General features: G+C 37.2%; 1 protein-coding gene across 1 annotated transcript in view; it reads right to left on the minus strand.

The window, feature by feature from the left end:
• The window catches only part of LOC306882771 (adhesion G protein-coupled receptor A3-like), a 156587-nt gene that overhangs the window by 107588 nt on the left and 23199 nt on the right, over positions 1 to 25800 (minus strand). Inside the window, exons 6-8 of the mRNA XM_079437648.1 lie at positions 25444 to 25607; positions 20438 to 20651; positions 2173 to 2337 (exon numbers count right to left, since the gene is read on the minus strand). Coding sequence (XP_079293774.1) covers positions 2173 to 2337; positions 20438 to 20651; positions 25444 to 25607 — 543 coding nt within the window. The remainder of the gene's footprint in view (positions 1 to 2172; positions 2338 to 20437; positions 20652 to 25443; positions 25608 to 25800) is intronic.

The raw sequence follows: 25800 nt of genomic DNA on the forward strand, positions 1-25800 counted from the left end.
CAGTAATATTGTGAAGTATTATTACAAATTTAAAATAAATATTTTCTAATTTAGTAATAATTTCTTTTTAAACTAAACTAAATTAAAGTGTAATTTAATTCAATTCAAGTTTATTTGTATACCGCTTTTCACGATACAAATCATTGCAAAGCAGCTTTACAAAAAATTTAAGTTTCTACAATATATTTAGTAGTAGTTTAAGTATCAGTGGTGACTATGCCAAATTCATGTACTTACGGCAGAAATGTACGGTAAAAACAGTTAATGACGTAATCAAACAGATGATGAATACTATTAACAGCAATTTATTCCTGTCATTGATGATAACAATTGAAAATTGAGGATAAATAGTATATATAAATATATTAGTGCTGTCAAACAATTCATGCCGATTAATCGCATCCAAAATAAACGTTTTTGTTTACATAATATGTGTGTTTACTGTGTATATTTATTATGTATAAATACACACACATGAATGTATATATTTCAGAAAAATTTGTTTATATATTAAATATATTTATTAATAACAAATTATATGAATATAAATATATACATGTAAATATTTTCTAAATATATACTGTGTGTATTTATATATACATAATAAATATAAACAGTACACACACATTATGTAAACAAAAACTTTTATTTTGGATGCGTTTAATAGTTTCACAGCAATATATATATATATATATATATATATATATATATATATATATATATATATATATATATATATATATATATACACACACACTTTTTCTATCAAAAATTTATTTTTATTTTTTTACGTTTATGAAGTCTCTTCTGCTCACCAAGGCCGCATTTATTAGGTCAAAAATACTGTAAAAATTGTGAAATAATAATATCAGTTTAAAATAGCTGTTTTCTATGTGAATATTGTGAAAAACACAAACATGTGCTTTCATGCTGCTCACATATAATTGTAGCCCAGTTTGTGCTGAATACAGTGTTATCAGTTATCGACTTTAGCTATTAATATTTTTTTAAGATACTAAAAAAACACAAATGTCAGGGAATGTCAAAACTTCTCCAGGGCCCCAAAACACCCTCAGACCCCAGAGGGTTCAACTATAATTTATTTCTGTGATCTGCAGCTGTATTTTCAGCATCATTACTCCAGTCTTCAGTGTCACATGATCTTCAGAAATCATAATAATATACTGATTTACTGCTCAACAAACATTTATGATTATTATCAATGTTGAAAACAGTTGTGCTGCACAATATTTTTGTGGAAACTGTGACACATTTTATTTTTCTGGATTAACAGATGAATAGAAAGTTCAAAACAACAGCATTTATTTGAAATAGAAATGTTTCGGAACATTATAATTGTCTTTACTGGCACTTTTGATCAGTTTAATGCATCCTTGATGAAAAAAATAAATAAATCTGACCCCAAACTTTTAAATGGCAGCGTCTTTAGGCGAGTTTCTGAACATGAACAGAGTCTGTTTGTTGTTGTCAGTAATGCACAAATGACACTAATTCCTCTGCTAACAACAGGCTCGTTTTCCAGCCCATTACAGTCGTGTGCTGCATAAACACAGAATGAACATGGAGCTATAAAAGCAGCAATCAGAGATCTGATGTTGAAATACAACAGACTCACTGAAGCATCACAATTAAACAATCTGTAATGTGGTTTTTAAAGAGAGACAGTTCACTCAGAAATGGAAATTCTCTCATCATTTACTCACTCTTTCGTTGTTCCAAACCTGTATGAGTTTCCTTCTTCTGTTGAACACAAAAGAGGATATTTTAAAGAATGCTGGCAACCAAAGAGTCGATGGTAGCCATTGACTTCAATAGTATTTTTTCCCATACTAAGAAAGTTAATGGCTACCGTCAACTGTTTGGTTGCTAACATTTTTCGAAATATCTTCCTTTTGTGTTGATGGTAGTCATTGACTTCCCTTGAATGGAAAAAAATACTATGGAAGTCAGTGGCTACCGTCAACTGTTGGGTTCACAACATTCTTCAAAGTATCTTCTTTTGTGTTCAACAGAAGAAAGAATCTCGTACAGGTTTGGAACAACATGAGGGTGAGAAAATGGGTGAATTGTCCCTTTAAGCTGGCGCTCTGGTGAATGGTGTCTGTGTCAGTGTGTGATGTTGCTGATGGACGTCTGTAGCCACGGACACACCTGAAGTCGCCCTTGTTGCTACTGACCCTCTCGGCTCCGCAGTACAGCGCCGTCGTCTCCAGCACCACGATCTCCATTCCGATTGAGCTGTTGCCACGGGAACTGGTCACGTGACACTGCCAATTACCGGAAACGCCGGCATCGATGTTGGACAGGATGAGCTCGCTGAGAAACGAGGGTGAGACGGCACTGAGTCACACTTCAACATGAGCCAGTTTAACACACGGACAATTCGAGAACAAGAGCATTTGTTTTGAATTATCATGAAAAAGGCTTTTTTTTTTTATGAACTGTACGTTTTTGCATCTATTCAAATAATAAATGATGCACATTTTCTAAGTGCAAAATTAATTCTGTTTGAGCGGCTGTTTAATTAAAAAGCAAATCCATCAATGTGATACTGAGCACCAGCAAACACAAGACTAAGGTTATTCAGACTCTTTCATATTCAGCTTTGCATTATTAATACACTGTAAAATTTCCAACAGCTTTTGTTCCTGCATTTCTACATTTTCAAGGGAAACATTGAGGGACATGAACGATTCATGCATGCAAACGCTGGCTGTGGAATAGTAAGTGGCTCAGTGAGTGTGCACAAATCTTTCACAGTAAAAATGATTAGAGGCTCAGAGAGAGACAGTGACTGCTCAGGCCCGTAATCCCTCACACACGCGCTCTCACACTCACAAACACACACATTCACACACACACACACACACACACACACACACACACACATTCCGGCTCTCCTCAGAAAATGTTGTCTCTCTTTCCTGATATAATGGAAATAATAGTTTTCATTCTGCACTTGAGTGTGTGGAAGCTGATGTTTGGGTTTTTAAATATAGATTAAACACTTTCAGACTGTTCTTCAACTTTAGTAGTAAATTTTGTAGTCGACTATTAGATTTACATTTGGCTCAAACCAGCGTTAAATCAGCTGTGTGTAATTCAGCACCTTTATAGCATCAGAATTACAGAAATAACCACATCTGCAAATTTTCTGAAAATGTGAGTGACTACCAAGGTGTTGCTATGAAGTTGCTGGGATGTTGCTAGGTGGTTGCTGGAGTGTTGCTAAGTGGTTGTTGGACTGTTTCTGTGTAGTTGCTAAGGTGGTTGCTAGGGTGTTGCTAAGAGGATGCCAGGGTATTGCTGTGTAGTTTATTATTGGTTGCTGGACTGTTTCTGTGTAGTTGCTAAGGTGGTTGCTAGGGTGTTGCTAAGAGGATGCCAGGGTATTGCTGTGTAGTTTATTATTGGTTGCTGGACTGTTTCTGGGTAGTTGCTAAGGTGGTTGCTAGGGTGTTGCTAAGAGGATGCCAGGGTATTGCTGTGTAGTTTATTATTGGTTGCTGGACTGTTTCTGTGTAGTTGCTAAGGTGGTTGCTAGGGTGTTACTAAGTGGATGCCAGGGTGTTGCTATGTGGTTGATATAATATGATAGGGTGTTGCTAGGATGTTCAAAGTGGTTCCAAGGGTGTTGTTAGGTGGTTGCTAAAGTGTGCCAGGTGGTTGCGTACTGGCCCAGCAAATTACGAGTCCATTACGGAGTCTCTACAACATAACTCAGGTCCCTCCTTCAGTCAAAAAAGGGGGAAAATGCACAGTTCTCCTTTAAAAGCAGTTTACAAGTAGCATGTCATAATTAGATGCATGCTTCTGGAGAAATTAATTAACATCCAAAGTGCAATGCAGCCATTTTTAGTGTCCATCTAGGAGATTATCCAGGTAAAAAGCAGCATCAATCATCCTGATGTTCTGATGACATCTGGTTATGACAATTATTCCTCTCTGCTGTGGTCCGGCAGCCCTTATTAATGACCTCAGACCCTCGAACTGGCCAGCAGCAGCACTAGAGACTGACCCATCTGCAGCACATATGGCTCAGAGAGCACTCTGAAGAGCTGCGGCCGGGCAACTGCCCTTGTGCCCTGTTAAACTGACAATCACATGCCAAAAATAACAGAGAGCTTTCCCTAAAGAGACATTAAGAGATGCTCTGCGCTCATATGATAAGAAATCAATGATACAACACAAGCAGAAATATACACAACAAACACAAAGAATAAAAAAAACTGCTAAACATCTCCTGCTACGTTACAAAAAAAGAAAAGAACATGTCACACAGGTTTAGAACAACAAGAGGAATTACATTAAATGTGCCATTTAGCATACACGTCTATCCAAAGTGACTTGAAATTTGTCACAGAACCAACAATATTTGAAATAACATCTTTAATATCTCAACTATTGCTCTTGACTCTCACTAAAGCGTGAGATTGAGACTTTGCTGAAGTCTCCTGACAAAGGTGTTTCTCCTGAGAAAAAGACCCTAGTAAACACGTGTCTACTTTAAACTTTCAAACAAGATCTCAACAATGTATTAAAAGATAGCAAAGTCTATAACCTTATCGATTTATATCCATTTTATAGCTTTATACTGATACTGTATGACAACTATTCACTCTTTTCTCCAATGATATTTCAGGAAAAACATAAAAATAAAAAAAAGTGAACGAAACATAACTGAGATCTCCATTAATGTGAGCTATGAAAAAGCAAGTAAATATGCATGAAAAAGTAAGTATGAACCTTTTTTGATTAGATTTTATGAATTTTAAGAACTACTCATTTATACATCGGTCAAATCAACTGACCTCTTCTCAGTCTTTGTGAGATATAATGAGTTTTTGTTGCTCTAATGTCTGTGCAGAAGGAGTTTGTGGTTGGTCTGTGAGCACGTTCACAGCTGCAGCGATTCCCTCTAATGGGTTCAGATAAATGAGAGGCTCACATCATTCTGAACAGAGTCCAAACCAGCCAAGAGTCTCCATCATACACATCATCATCATCATCATCATACGGCATCAAAATGAACTTAATTTACCTTCTACTAGATGTTTTTTGTTTTGTTTAATATCCTGATGTACTCATTCATGTGGACTTTAGCAACCACACAGAACACCCTAGCCTACGAACACCCACAACACATCATAACTGCATAGCAACACCCTGGCAACCACCCACGAAGCATTAGCAACACCCTGAAAACCACACACTACACATTAGCAACCTCATAGCAACACCTAGGCATCCACCCACAACACATTGAAAACAAGCAACCACATAGCAACACCCAGGCAGCCACCCACAACACATTAGCAACTGCATAGCAACACCCTGGCATCCACTTACAGCACGAGCAACAAAAATCTGCATAATCAACACTCTGGCAACCACCCACAACACATTAAAAACAAGCAACCACATAGCAACACCCTGGCAACCACACACAACACATTAGCATCCTCATAGCAACACCTAGGCATCAACACATGACGCATTACCAACCACACAGCAACACCCTGGCAACTACCCACAACACATAAAAAAAGCAACCAAACAGCAACACCCTGGCAACCACCCACAGCACATTAGCAACTGCATAGCAACACCCTGGCATACACCCACAGCACATTAGCAACACGCAACCACATAGCAACACCCTGGCAACCACCCACAACACATTAGCAACTGCATAGCAATGCTCTGGCATCCACCCAAGGCACATTAGCAACAAGCAACCTTATAACAACACCCTAGCAACCACCAACAGCACCTTAGCAACAAGCAACCCAATAGTAACACCCTGGCAACCACCCATATCAAGTTTTGCATGCACTATTCACATTTTCTTCCAAATAAAATACATGCTGTATATGTCCAAACAAGGGGAAAAAAACAAGCATCGATGAGAACACAAACAATGACCTACATTCCCACAACAGAGCTTCTGTTGTCCAGCCGTCCACAATTGTCTCCAAAGCACTTCATTAGCAGCATTTACTCTCATGCGCTGATATTTCACAATATGAAGATAATAACAGGCCTGTGAGTGTTGAAGTCGGGGGGGCTCCACTGATGAATATTTCAAAACCCAGAGCATTAAAATAGTTCTGCCCACTAAAGAGACGCTCTTCAGTTCAGTATCACTGAAGCATGAACAAGAACAGGTAAATAAATGTGAATTATTTATGAAATATTGAATATTAAAAGAATAACAAAAGCACACAAACACACTCAGGAACACTCTTTCATCACTATGGTGTTTAATTAAAACATATTAATTTAGTAGATCTAAAAGCGGCTTACAGTGCATTTATGCTATACATCTTAACAGCATGATTGTCTCTAGGGAAATAAACTTGTGAGATTAGTGTTAAGCATTAGTGTTAGTGACATTAGGCAACTCATCTGCGATTATGAATACGATATTGCGTTGCTTGTCAGTGAACTACGGCTCTGTGTAGTAAATGCCGCTCCATCTGAAAGCACATGAAGGAGATTTACTACTAATCACAGAACACAGAACGAGATGCGAATATCAATCGCATGCGATTAATTGCACAGCTCTACCAACAACACATCATCGCATAGCAACCCCTTGGCAGACACCTACAACACATTTCTGCATAGCAACTGCCAGGCAACAACCCACAGCGCATTATCACATAGCAGCCTCTTCGCAATCACCCACAACACATTATTGCATAGCAACCCATTAGCAACCACCCACAACTCATCAGCAATTGCATAGCAACACCCTGGCAACCGCCTAAACACATTACTGCATAGCAACACCCTGGCAACCATCCACAATGCATTATCGCATTGCAACCCCTTGGCAGCTACCTACAACATATTACTGCATAGCAACACCTTGGCAACTACCCACAACACATTAGCAATTGCATAGCAACACCTTGGCAACTATCCACAAGGCATTAGCAACTTAATTTCAATACTCTGGAAACCACCCACAACACATTACCACATAAAAACACCCTGGCATTTCTTCCATGCAGCTCATAATGCATTCAACTTTTCTCTATCAGTAGTTTCAATGACAAAGCAGACAATATTTTTGAGGTTGCTTTCAGGTTGATCTAAAGTTTGTCTCAGGTTTCAGCCCAAAGCTTGAGACACTGACTATTTCATCGTGAAATTATCCATGTTCCTCTAAAGGTCGAGCAAATGTTGGCCGTTTATTAGAGTCTCTGCTCACCTCTGAGGCTCCATTAGATCATGATGATGAACTGAGCACTGGCTTTATGGGATTACAGACCAGTTACACACTTGTCTGCACTATATAAACAGCAGACTATGAGACAGTCAAGAGAACAGAATACAAGGACTAGAAAAACAATGAACACGACAGCAGTTTATTTTAAATGTTTTACTCACAGAAACAGAAAAACAAACATTTTAATGCACTGAATGAACATATTAACTAGAAAAACAAAGTTTGCAGCAAATTAAATTACTAATTGCCTTGTGTGTGTCCAGCAGGTCAGTCAGTGTGTCTGTCTGCTGTCAGTCTTCCTCTCCTCTGTCTGTCCTCAAACCTGAGAGACAGACACAAATCCTCATCAGACAAACAGAGCCATAATGAGAGAATTAAACTACAGTCGCCATGGTTACCAAATCACCCGAGAGCCAAAAATCATCTGAGAGAACAGAGATTGTGTAAGTGTGAGTGAAACAGAGAGTCAAACGAAATATTTATCCTAATGTCAAGATGAACTAAAAAAATATTTTTGTTTTAAATGAAACAGTTTATTGAACCTTAAAGTTTGCATGTGTGTATCATATTTGATGCATCAGGCTTTCATTTTAATGCGTCCATTAAAGTTGTTTCAAGAGCATGTCCTTGCTGAGGGGCCCTCTAAGTCCCCCACCCCTGTGCTAGATTACGTCAGTTCATTTCGTGAAAGGTTGCATTCTGCATGGAAGCTAGCTCGTCAGTCTTTAGTCTCGTCACAGTCCAAAATGAAGGATAATTATGACAAAAACTCTGTCAAGCATTCATTTAAGGTTGGCGATAAAGTGCTTGTGTTATTGCCTTTGCCTCACTGCAAGCAAGGTTTGCAGGCCCATATGAAATAGAGGAGAAATTAAGTGATACAGACTATGTTGTACGAACTCCTGAGAGGCACCGAAAGTCCCGTGTTTGCCACATAAACGTGTTAAAGTCATACGTTTCCCGCTTAGACTCCAAACAACTTCTCCCTCTGTAGCAGTTTCTGTAGAAGTTCTTTCGTCTATTGACTCTCCATGTGTGGATGATCTTAGTTTGGGCAGTGCTGCCATATCTAGTGCTCGCTTACAAAATTCAGAAACTCTTGTAACTTTAAGTTCAAAACTCTCCCATTCATCTGAATCATCTCGGAATGAGTTGTTACAGTTAATTGAAATATTTTCATCACTTTTTTTCTGATGTGCCTATTGTAATTTCTGTGATAAAGCATGATATTGATGTTGCCGACCGTCGTCCAATCAAACAGAATGCTTATCGTGTTAACCCTGTCAAACGTGAGATAATGAAACCAGAAACTGACTACCTTATGAAGCATGGATTAGCTGTTCCTAGCTCTAGTCCCTTGTGCTCACCCTGCTTGTTGGTCCCTAAACCTGATGGGTCTTCACGTTTCTGTACCGACTACCGAAAAGTTAATCAAGTCACCAAAGCAGTTTCCTATCCGCTACCACAGATAGAAGATTGTGTTGACCAAATTGGAAGATCTAAATTTGTAACCAAATTAGATTTACTCAATGGTTATTGGCAAGTGCCACAGAACGTGCCTCAGAAATTTCAGCATTCGCTACTCCAGGTGCTTTCTTACAATATAAGGTGTTAGCTTTTGGCCTTCGAAATGCTCCAGCAACGTTTCAATGTTTGATGTGTAAAGTACTGTCCAATGTGAAAAATTGTGAAGCCTATCTTGACGATGTTGTATGTTATTCAGAAACCTGGGGAAGTCATTTGAAAACATTAGAAGAAGTATTCACTAGATTCAAAGAAGCTAATTTAACTCTGAACCTCGCCAAATGTGAATTCTGTCATGCTACTGTTAAATATTTAGGAAAAGAAGTTGGCCAGGGTACCGTAAGACCGATAGAAGCCAAAGTCAGTGCTATCGTAAATTTACCCGTACCTCAGACAAAGAAAGAACTCCGTCACTTCCTGGGCATGGCAGGATACTACAGAAGTTTCTGTAGAAATTTTTCTGATGTAGTGAAACCTCTTACTGACAACCTCCGAAAAGCTGTTCCATTTGTTTGGTCTCCTCAGTGTCAAGTTGCTTTTAATTCTTTAAAGAATTTAATATGTAGTGCACCAATCTTGGCTACCCCTGACTTCTCCAAACCCTTCAAACTGGAGGTTGATGCTAGTGGTACTGGAGCAGGTGCTGTACTGCTACAAGAAGATAAAAATGGAATTGATCACCCCTTGTGTTTTTTTCCCAAGAAGTTCAATCGCCATCAGTGTAACTACAGTACCATTGAGAAAGAAGCCCTCGCCCTCTTGTTAGCTTTGCAACAGTTTGAAGTTTATGTTGGTTCAAGTTCACAACCTGTTGAAGTTTTTACTGATCACAACCCTCTTGTATTTTTGCAAAAGTTCTGTAACAAAAACCAAAGGCTTATGCGTTGCGCTTTAATCTATCAAGCTTTTAACTTGGACATCAAGTATAAGAAGGGCAAAGAGAATGTTATTGCTGATTCTCTGTCAAGAACGTGTTCATAAACATCACACATGTTTACTCTTGTGTATGGGGGTGTTACGTCCCTTTTGTTCTATTTCTGTGTGTTGTCTTTTGTTTGGGAGGTGTTTGTGTGTGTTTCTGTGCAGGAGGCTGTCTGATTGGTTCCTGCAGTCCAATTGGTGCTACACCATGCCTGGTCAGCTGACTTCTGGATGCCTATAAGAGACTTCGTCATCACTTCCTGCTTTAGCTTCATGCTCGCTTGCTGTTTTCTCTGCTTGTTAGTTACATAGTTAGCCTGAGAATCTGTGTGTGTTTGACCGTGAGAGAGTTCAATTGTTGTTTGCTAGTTTGTTTTTCCCAATTGTTTGTACTATTGACTACCGACTGTTCTCTGACATAGATTCTGGATTGCCCCTGTTTGGACTTGTTTGCTAACCACTGTAAATAATTGTATATAATAACCTTTTGGGGAGGTAGGGAGACCGACGCCATTTTTGTTGGAATTTCTTTGTTGATTGTTTTTGTATAGGGAGTTAGGTAAGTAATCTGCATTTTATTTTATTTTATTTTTGTTTTGTGAATTAGGGAATTTAGAGGGATGAAATTAGTTGGCTTTTGTTTATTATTTTAGCCTTGTCGGCTCCTGAAGCTAAATTACCCCATTGTACAGTTGAAAGCATTGTTCTCATTAAAATACTGATCATTTTGCTTTTCAAAACCACTGTGTTCTCGTACTCCTTTCATGTTGCGCCCTTACCCCTAGACGGGGCGTAACAGCTCATATAGTCTGATATAGTGAGAATATGGAGGAAAAAAACAGCTCAATTTTAGTCAGAGACTCAAACTGAGTAACAATATGCAATTTGGTGCAGATGCTAATATTTATATGATGAAATTCTGATGCTTGTAAATGTAAATCAATGAGGTCTTTATAACAGCACAGCAGATACTGACATATCTAAATATCAATAACTCTATATCTTCAATAATAAGATGATATTGAAATGCAGTATCAGCGCTCCCTATATGCAGAGTACGCAGCGTAGGGCACCAACTCCCACAGGGGGCACATCCCAGTTGCTCAAAAAAAAAAAAAAAAAAAAAAAAAAAAAAAAGTTTCACTCTATATTAATATTGACCAAACATTTAATTAAAATATCCACTTAATCTTAAAGTTTTGGCCACCCAAAAACGTGGACATTACAACCCTTACAAAAATTAACCATGGTTTTATCATAGTACAACTGCTTACTTCTCTTTTGTGTGATTTCTGAATGCTTGAGACAATCAATCAGACAACTTATTACTGCCATAGGTAACTGTCTAGAGCGACAATTGTAATTTATTAATTATACAATTTAATTACAATTTATTTATTAACTTTTATATTTTATTAAAGTTCTATTTTGACCCCTATAGTAGGTGTTTTTTACTTCCATAATATTTGAGGGAGGGGGCATAACAATACAATTCTGCTTAGGGCACCCATTTGGCCAGCAGCGGCCCTGTTGAAATGATGCAAACATATAATGCAATGCAATCCAATGATGATTGAGAGATGAAGAAAAGATCCTGATGATCAGATTTGAGACCCACTGTTTTTTTTCTAAAAATGATTGATGAAGAATCAAGTAAAGCTGAGCTGCTTCAGTCCAGTAAGAGTTCATCTGGAAAAATGACTGCAATTATTCTGATGTTTACTTGATCAAAATCAGTCAAGATTTGACAGAAAAAGACACTGAAGCAGCAGCTGAAGCTGGAAGTTTGTACAATTACACTAAAAGAGCTTTTACTGGATAAAAAACTAAACTATCAATCAGACGACAGAAGACATGCAGTAGATTGAGAATGAAACCGGTTTAACAGCAAAGTTTGATCATTTAGAGGCTTTGCATATCAAATATGATACAACAGACCTTATAAACGTCTGGTCTTATAGTGAATGATTCATTTCAATGCATGAAATTTTACTAGGGAAAAAAAAAAGTTTATAATAATCAGATTCATAATTTGAAACATTTCAATCCTCAGGTCAAAAACACAAAAGTCTAACCTGCAAAGTGTTCGACCACAATCTGCTCTTAAATCAAAACAATTAGAGCTATGGAACGATCTGTGTGTAGTTTTCTCAGACATATGTCATTTATACCAGCGCTTTAATAGCAGTGTAGAGCAGGACATAATGGAGGCTGCATATTTTTACTATAGTACAGCGTGCTGTGGGATCTACCACACTAACTCACTCCATCAGATGTGTGTGTGTGTGTGTGTGTTTTGGTTGGCCAGTGGAGTTAGACAGGGCCGTTCCCGTCTCTCTCTCTCTCTCTCTCTCTCCATCTCTCTGGCCAGAGGATCTCTGCGCTGCCAAGAGCAACATTACTGTATAGGTTCCACTCGTAAAGCAGAGCGGCACCGTTTGTATGTACAAGGAGAGAGCTGCGATTAATTGAGGGCCTAATCAGAAGGAGAAGGAAATCCATCACAAGCCTGCGGGAACGACTATTGGAATGAGCGACGGAAAATCGAGAGGAGGAGCGAGAGCCGGTCTTGAGTGTCCTCACAGTCACCTGACACACTGTGACAGCTGTCAATCAAACACATCACGTGAGCAAATACAGTGCAGAAAGAACCACGAGTCCAGACTTTAAAAGTCTTCTATATATTTTTTCAACACTCCCCATAAAGAAATCGAATATATGGATGCTCTATATCTAGAGTGATATTGCCATATATAATTTTCAAATACATATACAGGTAGGTGGAGGAAGATAGTTTATAAAATGTATAAAATCCTCACTGTAAAATTTGTATATGTATTGTACATGCGTTAACATGATTTTTCATATGGTATTATATGTAGCAACAATATGTCAACAATATATATATTTTATGTATACATGCAATTAATAATTCATTTAATAGTTATTTATTTTAAAATACATGTCTATGTTTTATATTTTTATTTATATATGTATTGATAGGTTTTAGGATGAATGTACATGTGCATGACACAATGTCTAAAAATGTATTACATACATATTTTTATGGGATAGATCTATATGTTAAATATGTCCAATTTCTAATAGGTTTAATTTAATATATGCACAAATATTACATTTGCATATGGGTCAGATAGATTTATGCATTTAATTTAATTTCCATGGATTTGGATGACACAGTTTTAACAAACTGTTAAACTTAATGGGATGCACATGTCAGTCATACACAGGTCAGATTTCTGTAATAGAGATAATTAACAATGTGTTTTAAATACACAATAACCAAGTTTATATTTAGCTTCAATAAATCCAGTTTGTATCAATCTCATCCATTTTAATTAATTAAATATTGCTCGTTCCACAGCTAGTCATATTTATCCATGTTCATACTTTTTAATGATAAATGTAATGATTTTATGCTGATTTCAAACAATTTGAATAAATGCATTTTGAATAATAAATAAATAAAATCAAATAGATGCAAATAGTTACAAATAAACAATGCCATAACATTTTAGTGCAGGAATCTGACCTGTTTCATTTATGACTGTCAAATATGCATCACGTTAAGCTTATTCATTTGTTTATGCTAAAACGGAATAATCTAAATGCATGGAAAATTTACATGCAATTCAAATACATAAATCTTAAATATTTTGTTTGAATGTATATAATTGTGGCTGTGGCTGTCATTTCTGCTGTGGTTTGAATTTTGACACTGAATACCTCTGGAATATATTAAAGAATATCTGATTATGGAAGCATAAAGCTGGATCAGTCCATATAATTATAATTATTATATTATAATATGTAACGTGGCCGTGGCAGGTGAGGACGTGAATGTTAATGCAATCACTCAGAATGCATTTTTAAGTCTACATACATTCATTGTGCAGCATGCAAAAACAATTTCAATACAAATACAACTTAATTGTGAGTGTAAATGCATTTAAGGAAAATGCATTAAAAAATCATCGTAAAATATTCCTCCATTTCTACAAATGCATTTCCATTTTAATTTTGCTAATTAGAATGCATTCAGCTGTTTATTTAATTTAAATGTTAATTCTAGTGAAGGAAATGAAAAATGCTAATTATTAAATCTGAATTTTCAATTTTGCACCAGATGTCACACAAACGGCTATGGGAAATATAAAATCAAATACACAAACTTTTCATATAATATTGCTATTTTGCATACTGCATTTGAAATGTAATGCTTCCATATATAGTATATTATATAAGAGTAATTCTAGCTAAAATGACTTTATATCCAGTGAGGCTTTTAAACACGGCATGAAACTGGATGTATGTAGGGTAGTGTTTAACTAATCTATCTGCTTCAGCTCACTTTCTAATCAAACTTCAGAAACGACGCGCTCAGCTAGTCCTGAGATTATGAGTGAAATCCGAAAGGGAATTTAGTGCGAACAGAACGAGGCTGGACTGCAGAGCAGATGATTCATATGATGGCTGAATGAGTCAGTGTCTCCTCTGCATACTAATAATCACACCAGTTTACTAACGAAGGGAAATTAGCGCTGGTGTGAAGTTGAGGAAACACCAGCGCTCCAGCCCGCGCAGAAAACTGCTTGTTGACACTGGGAAACATATTTCTGTCAGCACTTCATCAATATTTATGCTCAGACGTTACTGTGTGGTGAGAGCTAGTTGAAGTAATTAACCGCCACATGGTTCACTTTCACACAAACTGACTCACTCCCTCAGTAACGGTGTGTGTGTCTGTGTGTGTGTGAGATGGGAAATGGAGAGAGCCGGAGGAAGAGGCACAGTGGTCTGTCAAGTGCTTGAGAGTCGGCATGTGGCGCATTATCGCCCTAATTACGATGCAGCATATGTTGCATTAAACACGCTAAACCTGCCGAACTCTAGATGACTGTTCGCACTCTTCTGCCAAACCTCTGCAGGGATGCATGGAGCCGCTGGAACCCGGCCAGCGCAATTCACTCATGTCGTTTCAGATCACTATCAAAGGCACTGATCACCTAAGGTAAAGGAAAAGGTGTGTGTGCCCCATTTTTAGATTTATGTTATTTCATATGAAAAGGTTACTGCTGAAATCCTATTTTTCCACTTCATGCCTAAAATACCAGACCATAACCGTCATAGAAACACATTTCCAATAGCTGATGCTTAACTATTACTGTACCAACACTAGGGTACAGGTCTCTTTGCACACCACACAGGAAGAAAACACCTGGCAACCTCACATACACCCATCAACACCCTAATAACCACACAGAACTCCACTTGATTTTCAACAAATAAAAAATGTTTACAATACAGAGAAACAATTGATAAAGCTTGGCTTACTGAATATATCAGGTCCCTTTCTACAAAAGCACTTTGTAAATGATTTGATCAATGATAATAATCTAGATTTGCTCTGTTTGACAGAAACATGGCTAAAACCAGATGAATACATTACTTTAAATGAGTCCACCCCCCAAGATTACTGCTATAAAAATGAGCCACGTCCAAAAGGTAAAGGGGGAGGTGTTGCTACAATTTATAGCAATATTCTCAGTATTTCTCGGAGGGCAGGCTTTAAGTATAACTCGTTTGAAGTTATGGTGCCGCGTATAACATTATCTAGAGAAACATGTGTTAGTGATAAATCCCCTGTGATGTTTGTACTGGCTACTGTATACAGGCCACCAGGGCACCACACAGACTTTATTAAAGAATTTGCTGATTTTCTATCCGAGTTAGTACTGGCTGCAGATAAAGACTTAATTGTTGGCGATTTTAATATCCATGTCGATAATGAAAAAGATGCATTAGGATCAGCATTCATAGACATTCTGAACTCTATTGGGGTTAGACAACACATTTCAGGGCCCACTCACTGTCGAAATCATCCTCTAGATTTAATACTGTCACATGGAATTGATGTTAGTGGTGTTGAAATTCTGCAGCAAAGCGATGATATCTCCGAACATTATCTAGTCTTGTGTAAACTCCATATAGCTAAAGCTGTAAAGCCAACTCCTTGTTACAAAATATGGTAGAACCATCACCTCTACCACAAAACACTGCTTTGTACGTAATCTTCCTGATTTATCTCAATTCCTCAGCATATCCAAAAGCACAAAAAAACTTGATGTAACAGAAACTATGGACTCTCCCTTTCTAGCACTTTAGATACAGTTGCTCCTTTACGCTTAAGGAAGATCAAAGAAAATAGTCTGACTCCGTGGTATAATGAGCACACTCGCACCTTAAAGAGAGCAGCCTGGAAAATGGAGCGCAGATGGAGGAAAACAAAACTAGAGGTATTTCATATAGCCTGGCGGGAAAATACCCTATCCTACAGAAAAGCATTAAAAACTGCTAAATCTGATTATCGTCTCTTCTAGAAGAAAACAAATATAACCCCCAGTATTTATTCAATACCGTGGCAAAATTAACAAAAAATAAAGCATCAACAGATGTTGGCATTTCCCAAGAGCACAGCAGTGATGACTTTATGAACTACTTTACTTCCAAGATCGATTCTATCAGAGATACAATTGTAACTATGCAGCCGTCAGCTACAGTATCGCATCAGCACTATAGATCCCCTGAGGAACAATTCCACTCATTCTCTACTATAGGAGAGGAAGAATTGTATAAATTAGTTAAATCATCTAAACCAACAACATGTATGTTAGACCCTATTCCATCTAAACTACTAAAAGAGCTGCTTCCAGAAGTCATAGATCCTCTTTTAGCTATTATTAATTCATCACTGTCATTAGGATATGTCCCCAAAACCTTCAAATTGGCTGTTATTAAGCCTCTCATTAAAAAAACACAACTTGACCCCAAAGATCTAGTTAATTACAGACCGATATCAAATCTCCCTTTTCTGTCAGAGATATTAGAAAAGGTAGTATCCTCGCAATTATATTCCTCCTTAGAGAAAAATAGTATTTGTGAGGAATTCCAGTCAGGATTTAGACCGTATCATAGTACTGAGACTGCTCTCATTAGAGTTACAAATGACCTGCTTCTATCATCTGATCGTGGTTGTATCTCTTTATTAGTTCTACTGGATCTTAGCGCTGTGTTCGACACGATTGACCACAACATTCTTTTAAATAGACTAGAACACTTTGTTGGCATTAGTGGAAGTGCATTAGCATGGTTCAAATCATAATTATCTGAACGCCATCAGTTCGTAGCTGTGAATGAAGAGGTATCATATCGATCACAAGTGCAGTATGGAGTACCTCAAGGCTCAGTACTAGGGCCGTTACTTTTCACGCTTTACATGTTACCCTTGGGAGATATTATCAGGAGACATGGTGTTAGTTTTCACTGTTATGGTGATGATACTCAGCTCTATATTTCTTCGCGGCCCAGTGAAACACACCAAATTGAGAAACTAACGGAATGCATAGTCGATATAAAAAACTGGATGACGAGTAACTTCTTACTGCTAAATTCTGAAAAAACAGAGGTGTTATCAGACCTAAAAACCCCACATGTAATAACCTAGAACACTATCTAACATGTGATGGCTGCTCTGTCAATTCTTCTTCATCAGTTAGGAACCTAGGTGTGCTGTTTGATAGCAATCTTTCATTTGAAAGCCATGTTTCTAGCATCTGTAAAACTGCATTTTTCCACCTCAAAAACATATCTAAATTGCGACCTATGCTCTCAACGTCAAATGCAGAAATACTAATTCATGCGTTTATGACCTCAAGTTTAGACTATTGTAATGCTTTATTGGGTGGTTGTTCTGCACGCTTGATCAACAAACTACAGTTGGTCCAAAACGCAGCAGCTAGAGTTCTTACTAGAACCAGGAAGTACGACCATATTAGCGGTTCTGGCAACACTGCACTGACTCCCTATCAAACATCGTATAGATTTTAAAGTCTTGTTAATTACTTATAAAGCCCTGAATGGCTTAGCTCCTCAGTACTTGAGCGAGCTCTTATCACATTATAGTCCTCCACGTCTGCGATAATACCTAGAATATCAAAATCGACTGCGGGCGGCAGATCCTTTTCCTATTTAGCAGCCAAACTCTGGAACAATCTACCTAATACTGTTCGGGAGGCAGACACACTCTGTCAGTTTAAATCTAGATTAAAGACACATTTCTTTAACCTGGCTTACACATAACACACTAATACACTTCTATTATTCAAATCCGTTAAAGGATTGTTAGGCTGCATTAATTAGATCAACCGGAACTGGGGACACTCCCCATAACACATGATGTACTCATTACATCATAAGAAGAATGGCATCTACGCTAATATTTATCTGTTTCTTTCTTATTCTGTTTCTCAGTCCGTGTCCGGATCAGATGGTGGATCGGCGCCGGGAGATGATGTCTGAGGCCTTGATCGTCAGGATGAGCCCGGGGACATATCCCAGTGAAGACCTCAACTTAAAATAAAATAAAACTTAAAATAAAACAAATAACTAAAAATATAATAAAATACTGAACTACATAATACTATTATTGTTAGAAATTGCAACAATATACAAATAGAAATATAATGCATTTATACATTAAAAATTATAATTAAAACAATAAGTAAACAAAAAATAAATAATAATATCCTGGCCAGAGGAGAACTGGCCCCCCGACTGAGCCTGGTTTCTCCCAAGGTTTTTTTTTTCTCCATTCTGTCACAGAGGGAGTTTTGGTTCCTTGCCGCTGGCTTGCTCAGTTGGGGGACACTTAATTTCTAGCAATTATCGTCAATTTGATTTCAAAGATACTATTTAAACTGAACTGAGCTAGACAAGGACATCACTGAATTCAATAATTAAATGCCTTTAACTGAAAATTGAGCGTTTAATCATATTATTATACATTACTGACACTCTATCCTCCATCCTTGATACTGTTAAGTGCTTTGACACAATCTGTATTGTTAAAAGCGCTATATAAATAAAGCTGACTTGACTTCTGATGAGTGCACGCACAAATCTTCTCACTGCACGCATGAGCTCGCGTCCTCTGGCTCTTAGATGTTTAAACTGGCAAAGCTTACATGAGTTTAGTTTAAACACAGATATCAGCGTGTGCTGTTCAGGTCTCCTGCGCGCACTATCAGCACCCGGGTGATGATATATCATATTCCAGCATACGGCACTCACATTGAACAGGGCGAATGGTTTGTCTGCACCCCCAAAGCATGATGTTTCCACCGCCATGCTTCACGGTTGGGATGGTGTTCTTGGGATTGTACTCATCCTTCTTCTTCCTCCAAACATGGCGAATGGAGTTTATACCAAAAAGTTCTATTTTGGTCTCATCTAACCACATGACCTTCTCCCATGCCTCCTCTGGATCATCCAGATGGTCTTTGGCAAACTTCAGACGGGCCTGGACATGTGCTGGCTTGAGCAGGGGGACCTTGAGCGCGCTGCAGGATTTTAATCCATGACGGTGTAGTGTGTTACTAATGGTAAGCGTTGAGACTGTGGTCCCAGCTCTCTTCAGGTCATTGACCAGGTCCTCCCGTGTAGTTCTAGGCTGATCCCTCACCTTTCTCAGGATCATTGATACTCCATGAGGCGAGATCTTGCATGGAGTCCCAGTCCGAGGGAGATTGACAGTCACCTTGAATTTCTTCCATTTTCTAATAATTGCGCCAACAGTTGTTGCCTTCTCACCAAGCTGTTTGCCTATTGTCCTGTAGCGCATCCCAGACTTGTGCAGATCTACAATTTTGTCCCTAGTGTCCTTAGACAGCTCTTTGGTCTTGCCCATAGTGGAGAGGTTGGAGTCTGATTGATTGAGTGTGTGAACAGGTGTCTTTTATACAGGTAACGAGTTCAAACAGGTGCAATTAATACAGGTAATGAGTGGAGGACATGAGGGCTTCTTAAAGACAAACTAACAGGTCTGTGAGAGCCAGAATTATTGCTGGTTGGTAGGTGATCAAATACTTATTTCATGCAATAAAATGGAAGTTAATTATTTAAAAATCATACAATGTGATTTTCTGGATTTTTTTGTTTCTCACAGTTGAGGTGTACCTATGATGAACATTACAGATCTCTCCATTCTTTGTAAGTGGGAAAACTTGAAAAATCGGCAGTGTATCAAATACTTATTTGCCCAACTGTGTGTGTGTGTATATACAGTTTACACTGCTTCCCCAAGTTGTAGTGACAGAAACGGGCTGATTTTTTACGCAGACCTGGCAACGCATTTAGGAATGCCACTATAGGAATGTCACAACATTAAATTCACTATGTTTGTTGGAAACTATTTCAGCAGTTGGAGCAAAAACAGACTAAGTAAAATTGTATTATTGTGTCTATGTGACCCTGGACCACAAAACCAGTCATATGGGTACATTTTTTAAAATTGAGATTTAGCTGAATAAATAATCTTTCCATTGATGTATGTTTTGTTATGATCGGACAATATTTGGCAGAGATACAACTATTTGAAAATCTGGAATCTGAGGGTGCAAAAAAATCTAAATATTGAAGTCCTTAGCAATGCATATTTATTTTCAAAAATTAAGTTTTGATATATTTACGGTAGGAAATTAACAAAATATCTTCATGGAACATGATCTTTCCTTAATATTCTAATGATTTTTGGCATAAAAGAAAAATGTATAATTTTGACCCATACAATGTATTGTTGGCTATTGCTACAAATATACCTGTGCTACTCATGACTGCTTTTGTGCTCCAGGGTCACTATGAAGATGTCACTCTCACCTGGTAATGAGGCAGCAGTCGTGAATGATGCTGTCCTCCACGTACAGCCCTCTGTCCTCCAGCGTGTGAACGGGACGCTGTTCGTGGCTCCAGGACAGTGTGACGGTCGGGTCGAGGAACGAGGCGGCACACTGCAGCGGCAGACGGTCCCCGCGAAACACCAGCTGCCGCTGGGTCGGGATGAGCTGCAGGACGGGGAGCTCCAGCGGGCCGTCTGAAACATGGATCATGGAGATACAGGGGCAAAATCAGATGGGCAGTTGACATGGAATAGTTTTGACAAACCAAACTGCACCTCAAACTACTCTGAACAGCATCTTTTTCATTAACTCTTTCCTCACCAAACAGAATTTTCTGTGTTTTCACTGTTATACGCTAGGGGGCGCTATTACGCATCTCCTGAATGAGTTTAGAAAGTGCCGATCAAAAACACAGACGAGGAAGCAGGCAGAAAAGAGCAATCTTATATGTAAGCATATGCATATGAAAAATAATGCGATCATCAATACTAACCGCATATAAATGAAAACTGCCTAATGTTTCAGAGTGAAATGTGGATCCAGAAAGTGTTAAAGGCCTGTGAAGCTTTGGGATACTGATGGAAGCAATCTACCGCATCTTTGCTTTGATAATATTACTGAATATGATCCAGATGTTGTATTTGATAAAAATTTGATTTTCTCAGCTTTTTGCTCAAAATGTTGTTGTTTTTATGATACTTACCTACATTCAAGTGTTGATAAAAAAAGAATGCTTGAATGCTGAGGGTCTGTTCCTTATTTTGATGTATTGCATGTTCAGATATTCATACAACAAAATATTCTGGGGCCCATGAAATTTTAGTGAAAATCATCAAAAACGCTGGCGGGGAAAGAGTTAAATAAATTCAACCAAGTTACAGTGAACTAATATACATATGCCAAAAAAGGCCAAACAAATCCCCGGTGAAGCAGCATTCATATTTACAGAAAAATAAAAAAAAATCCCAATTAGTGTTCCTAATCCTAAAACTCTGTCACATCAAGTTCTATAATCTTTTATAAATTCATAACTACCATAACTATCTGAACCGTCTGAAACACGCACACAACCATGAGAACTGATACAGGAGCAAAATCAGTGGAAATTATGTAGTTTTTGAACAGTGAGACAAATTAATTTCCACCTGAAATCAGTTTATATCAATTTGTTTCTATACAAATTTAATTCAACCAAGGAAATAGTTAATTAATAAATGGCAAAAAAGAAAAAAGAAAAAAAAAAAGGGTGGGGGGGTAATCAGGTTTTTTTACCACACACTTTTACTTCAGACACTATAAAAAATACTATTTAGTGTTACTTATCTTAAAACTCACATTAAGTTCCATAAACTTTCATAAAATCATAATTACCAAAACTATCTGGACTTATTTTAAACAACATTTATTTTGTAATAATTATACATGCAGCTTTAATGAGCTCATATTGACATACAGTATAAATGAAGAGACTACATATGCAGTATTTGTATATTTTGATACATTTTGGAATTTAAAAATGTCAATAAATATTATGAAGAATACAAATTATTTATAAATGAATCAAATGTATCTTATCAATTCAGTGTACTTTAATCAATTCATTAGTCATACTCTGAAGAAGTTATTTTTTTAAATGTTACAGGAGCACAGATCAGTTTTGCATACACATTCACTCAGTACATTTAAACTGAAATATGGATATGTTGTGTGACATTTTTATGCTTTATGCATTTCTAAGCAATTAACATGCTTTGTTGAACAGTTATACAACAACACAAAAATAAAGGAAAGGAAAAACAAACAAGTAAACAAACTGGTATGAGATGACCATATAACTATCTCCAAAGCTTCACACAGGGGCCAAGTGCATTTTAGTTATCTATATTTGTAAAGTTTGTGGTTGGGTTTGGTCTTTGTGCCTGAGGCTTTTTGTGTCCCGCAGGTTCTTCTCGGACACTGGATCTTACAGCATCTCCTCAGACGGACGGCCAGCGCTCTCTGATCAGATTAAACGCTCCGACCCGCTCCACAACTAACTTTATAACGAGCTCACATTCACACGCCGCTACCTCCTGTTAAACTCATGACTCAAGCCTGGGTCACCCCTTTAACACAGTCAGACGGACGCAGCTCAAACATCAATCAGATGCTGCTTTTCTCCAGATATCCTGTATGACACACTCTGGCTCAATTCTTGACTTTTGAAATGCGTGAATGAAATGAAACCCAAATTAAATTTAATGTGTGGGTTACATATAAGTTATAATTTGAAGAAGTTAGTGAAATCTGACGAAACTTCATACTTTTATGTTTTTAAAAGAACATTATTGAAAACTTAAAAGTGAAAAAAAAAATCATAAAGACAGTAAAGAATATTTTGTATGGAAGATTTATTTTTTAAATAGTATATAAATAATATTAAAATAACACTGGACTGGTGAAGCTACTCTAAAACTGTATTTTCCAACATATGCACATCATTTAAAAAAGCAACACAAAAGTTTTCAACAGTAAAATAAAAATGCATTTTGTTTTTGTTTCTTTGTTTTTTATTAATTTATACAAAAAACCATTATATAAAAATTTTACCATAATAAAAATGACAAAAGTGCAAAAAAGACAATCTAAAATTAAGATGAAACCTGGAAATAACTAATAAATAAAAATAAAAACTAGCATTTCAACAGAATTTATTTTGTAATATTTGAAAGTAGCTTTAATGAGATGAAAAAAATAATGTTTAATGTAACATTAAAATGAATAAATTGCTTTTATTATATTATTATTTAATTTATTAACTATATTAACTATATAAACAAGGCTAGTCTATTAACATTTTTCTTTTCCATTTCAGAGGAAATGCATGAAGTATCTGCAGCATTTTTAGCATTATAAAAATGACAAAAGCACATAACTTACCAAAACTAACATTCTAAAACTTTCTGTAATCTATTATTATTATTATTATTATTATTATCACTTACACAAAATAATATTTTTTGCATATATTAACAAGGCTGTTAAATATGATTATTTTTCCACTCCACAGGAGATGCATGCAGTATATTTAACCAGCAGGTCCCCCTCTGACTTCTGTACATCTTTCATATCGTCTTCAGACGTTCTCTGTCTAATGAAAGCACGTGAGGACGGTTCAGACTCCTGGTCGGCCCACACTGGCTCCTCCAGACTGCAGACACACCAGCAGTGGCTCTGAGCCAGAGTAAATGAACCGGTGGGCCCCGGGGCCGCGTATATATCATTACAGCAGCGCTCCAGAGAGATGCATGATAAAAGACAAGAGACAAGTGTGGGATCCCACCGGATGAGCTCCTGATCCAAGCAGACGAGCGGCGGCGGCTAATAAAGACAGTCATGTGTCATTACGACCGGCTTCTGCTCATCAGCACACAGCAGAGGACAACAAGTGTGCAGAAGAACCAGAGAGTCGGAGGAGAGCTGATCTAAGACTGGTGCATTCTTATCAACAATTATTTATTTTCATTACCTGACATAAAGCTGAAATAAAATAACATAAATATTGGATGAAAAACTTCACAACTAACTAAGTTTTAATACAAAAAATATTAAAATGACAACTAAAATAAATCTAAATATTTTAGATAAATTAACAAAATAAAAGCTAAACTCATAAAAATGCTAAAAGCACAAAAATTACTAAAAATAAAATTAAAACTAAAATAAATAGTAAATTAAAAAAATAACAACAAAATTCAAACAACTAAAACTAAATGAACTAAAACAAAAATGACAATTACTAAAACTAAAATTACAATGAAAACAGAAAACATCAAATTAAATCAAGTCAAAATAGTTATTTGCATATAAATATCTAAAACTACTAGATAATATACATGATTGTTGTGATCAGCAGTATTTAAGAGGCACAGAAACAATAAATGTGGCGGCATTACACTTGACCAGATTCATATGCACTAAACAGAACTGATCAAACGCAAACAAATCTTTGTTTAAACCAGTTCACTGAACCGAATCATCTGAATGAACTGATTCACTAGAATGAATCCTACTTCTCTGCGCTTCGTATGCAAGCACAGAAGCGTTTTGACATGTTAAAGTAGTTTGATACTGGAGACAAATAGTGTTTTTAGCACTCTACAAGAATCAGCAGTTTCCTGCACTCTTAATGTATACAGCAATATCTGCTGCCTAATCACCTGTCTTTTAAGGCTGCTGTCTATGTAGACTGTAGGGCACTCACTAGGTTTTGGAACAGAGCTCAATGATCATCATATGTATGATGCTTTTTGAAACACACCGCCAGTGTATGTTGTGTTAGTGATCTGATGTTTCAGACAATACTTCACACACTGTTCATCCGAACACACAAACATGCAGTAATGACTCCCAAACGTCATTGAGCAGAGCCTGAGGACGGTGTATCCGCTGGAGGAGTGCGTTTAAGTGAGCTACTGAAGTTAAAGCTGTGAAAATAACCACTGTAATGCTATAAAAGACGATCCAGCTGTGCCACAAATCACTCTGCCTGTTCACTGCCGTATAACATACACAAACCACACATGCACTTTACAGCATTATGAGTTCTTCTGCTGACATTAAATAAAGCAATAAACCACCAGAGGCCGTGAGATACAGAACTTTTACTTAAGAGCACTTAAGAAGAGCCAGCACACTGAATGTAAAGCACAGAACTGCAGCTACAGCAATATGTGTGTATTTTTATGGAAATATTTACATGTATCTACACCTAATGTGCAGTTGGTGATATATTTTACAATGCACAAGGCTCATCCAAAAACCTTTTTTTTTTTTTTTTTTTTTTTTTTTTCATCAATGCAAAAGCAGCTATGCAAATGAGGCTTATAATGAATTGAACAGGATTGACCAAAAAAAATTGGTCTTTTTTTGATCCCTGGAGATAATAAAACAGATATTTGTTTAATGTTTTTCCATGAGGGCTGGTGAACATCAGTGAAGTCTTACCGCAGGTGAGCTGCTGCTCCTGAAGGCTGCGCAGCTCCAGTCCATGAAGACGAGTCGGATACACGCATACGGATTCATTCCCCACACGCACCGCCTGAGATCTGATCCACGACAACAACCAGCGCAGCTGACAATCACAGAACAGATAGTCTGTGCCCACGTGCCTGAGAACACACACCACATTCACTCATATCATCCAGACGCTACTGCAGGAGAACAACATCTGAATAATCACTCTACACTCTAAAAAATATGCTGGATATTATACAATTTGCATGCATACAAATTTTCTGGAAAAATAGATTTTTTTTCAAGACGTTTCCAACTCTGACTTTGGACCAATTGTGTAGAATGGCC

The sequence above is a fragment of the Barbus barbus genome (genome assembly GCF_936440315.1).
Source record: "Barbus barbus genome assembly, chromosome: 16".
In the NCBI taxonomy this organism is placed as follows: Eukaryota; Metazoa; Chordata; class Actinopteri; order Cypriniformes; family Cyprinidae; genus Barbus; species Barbus barbus.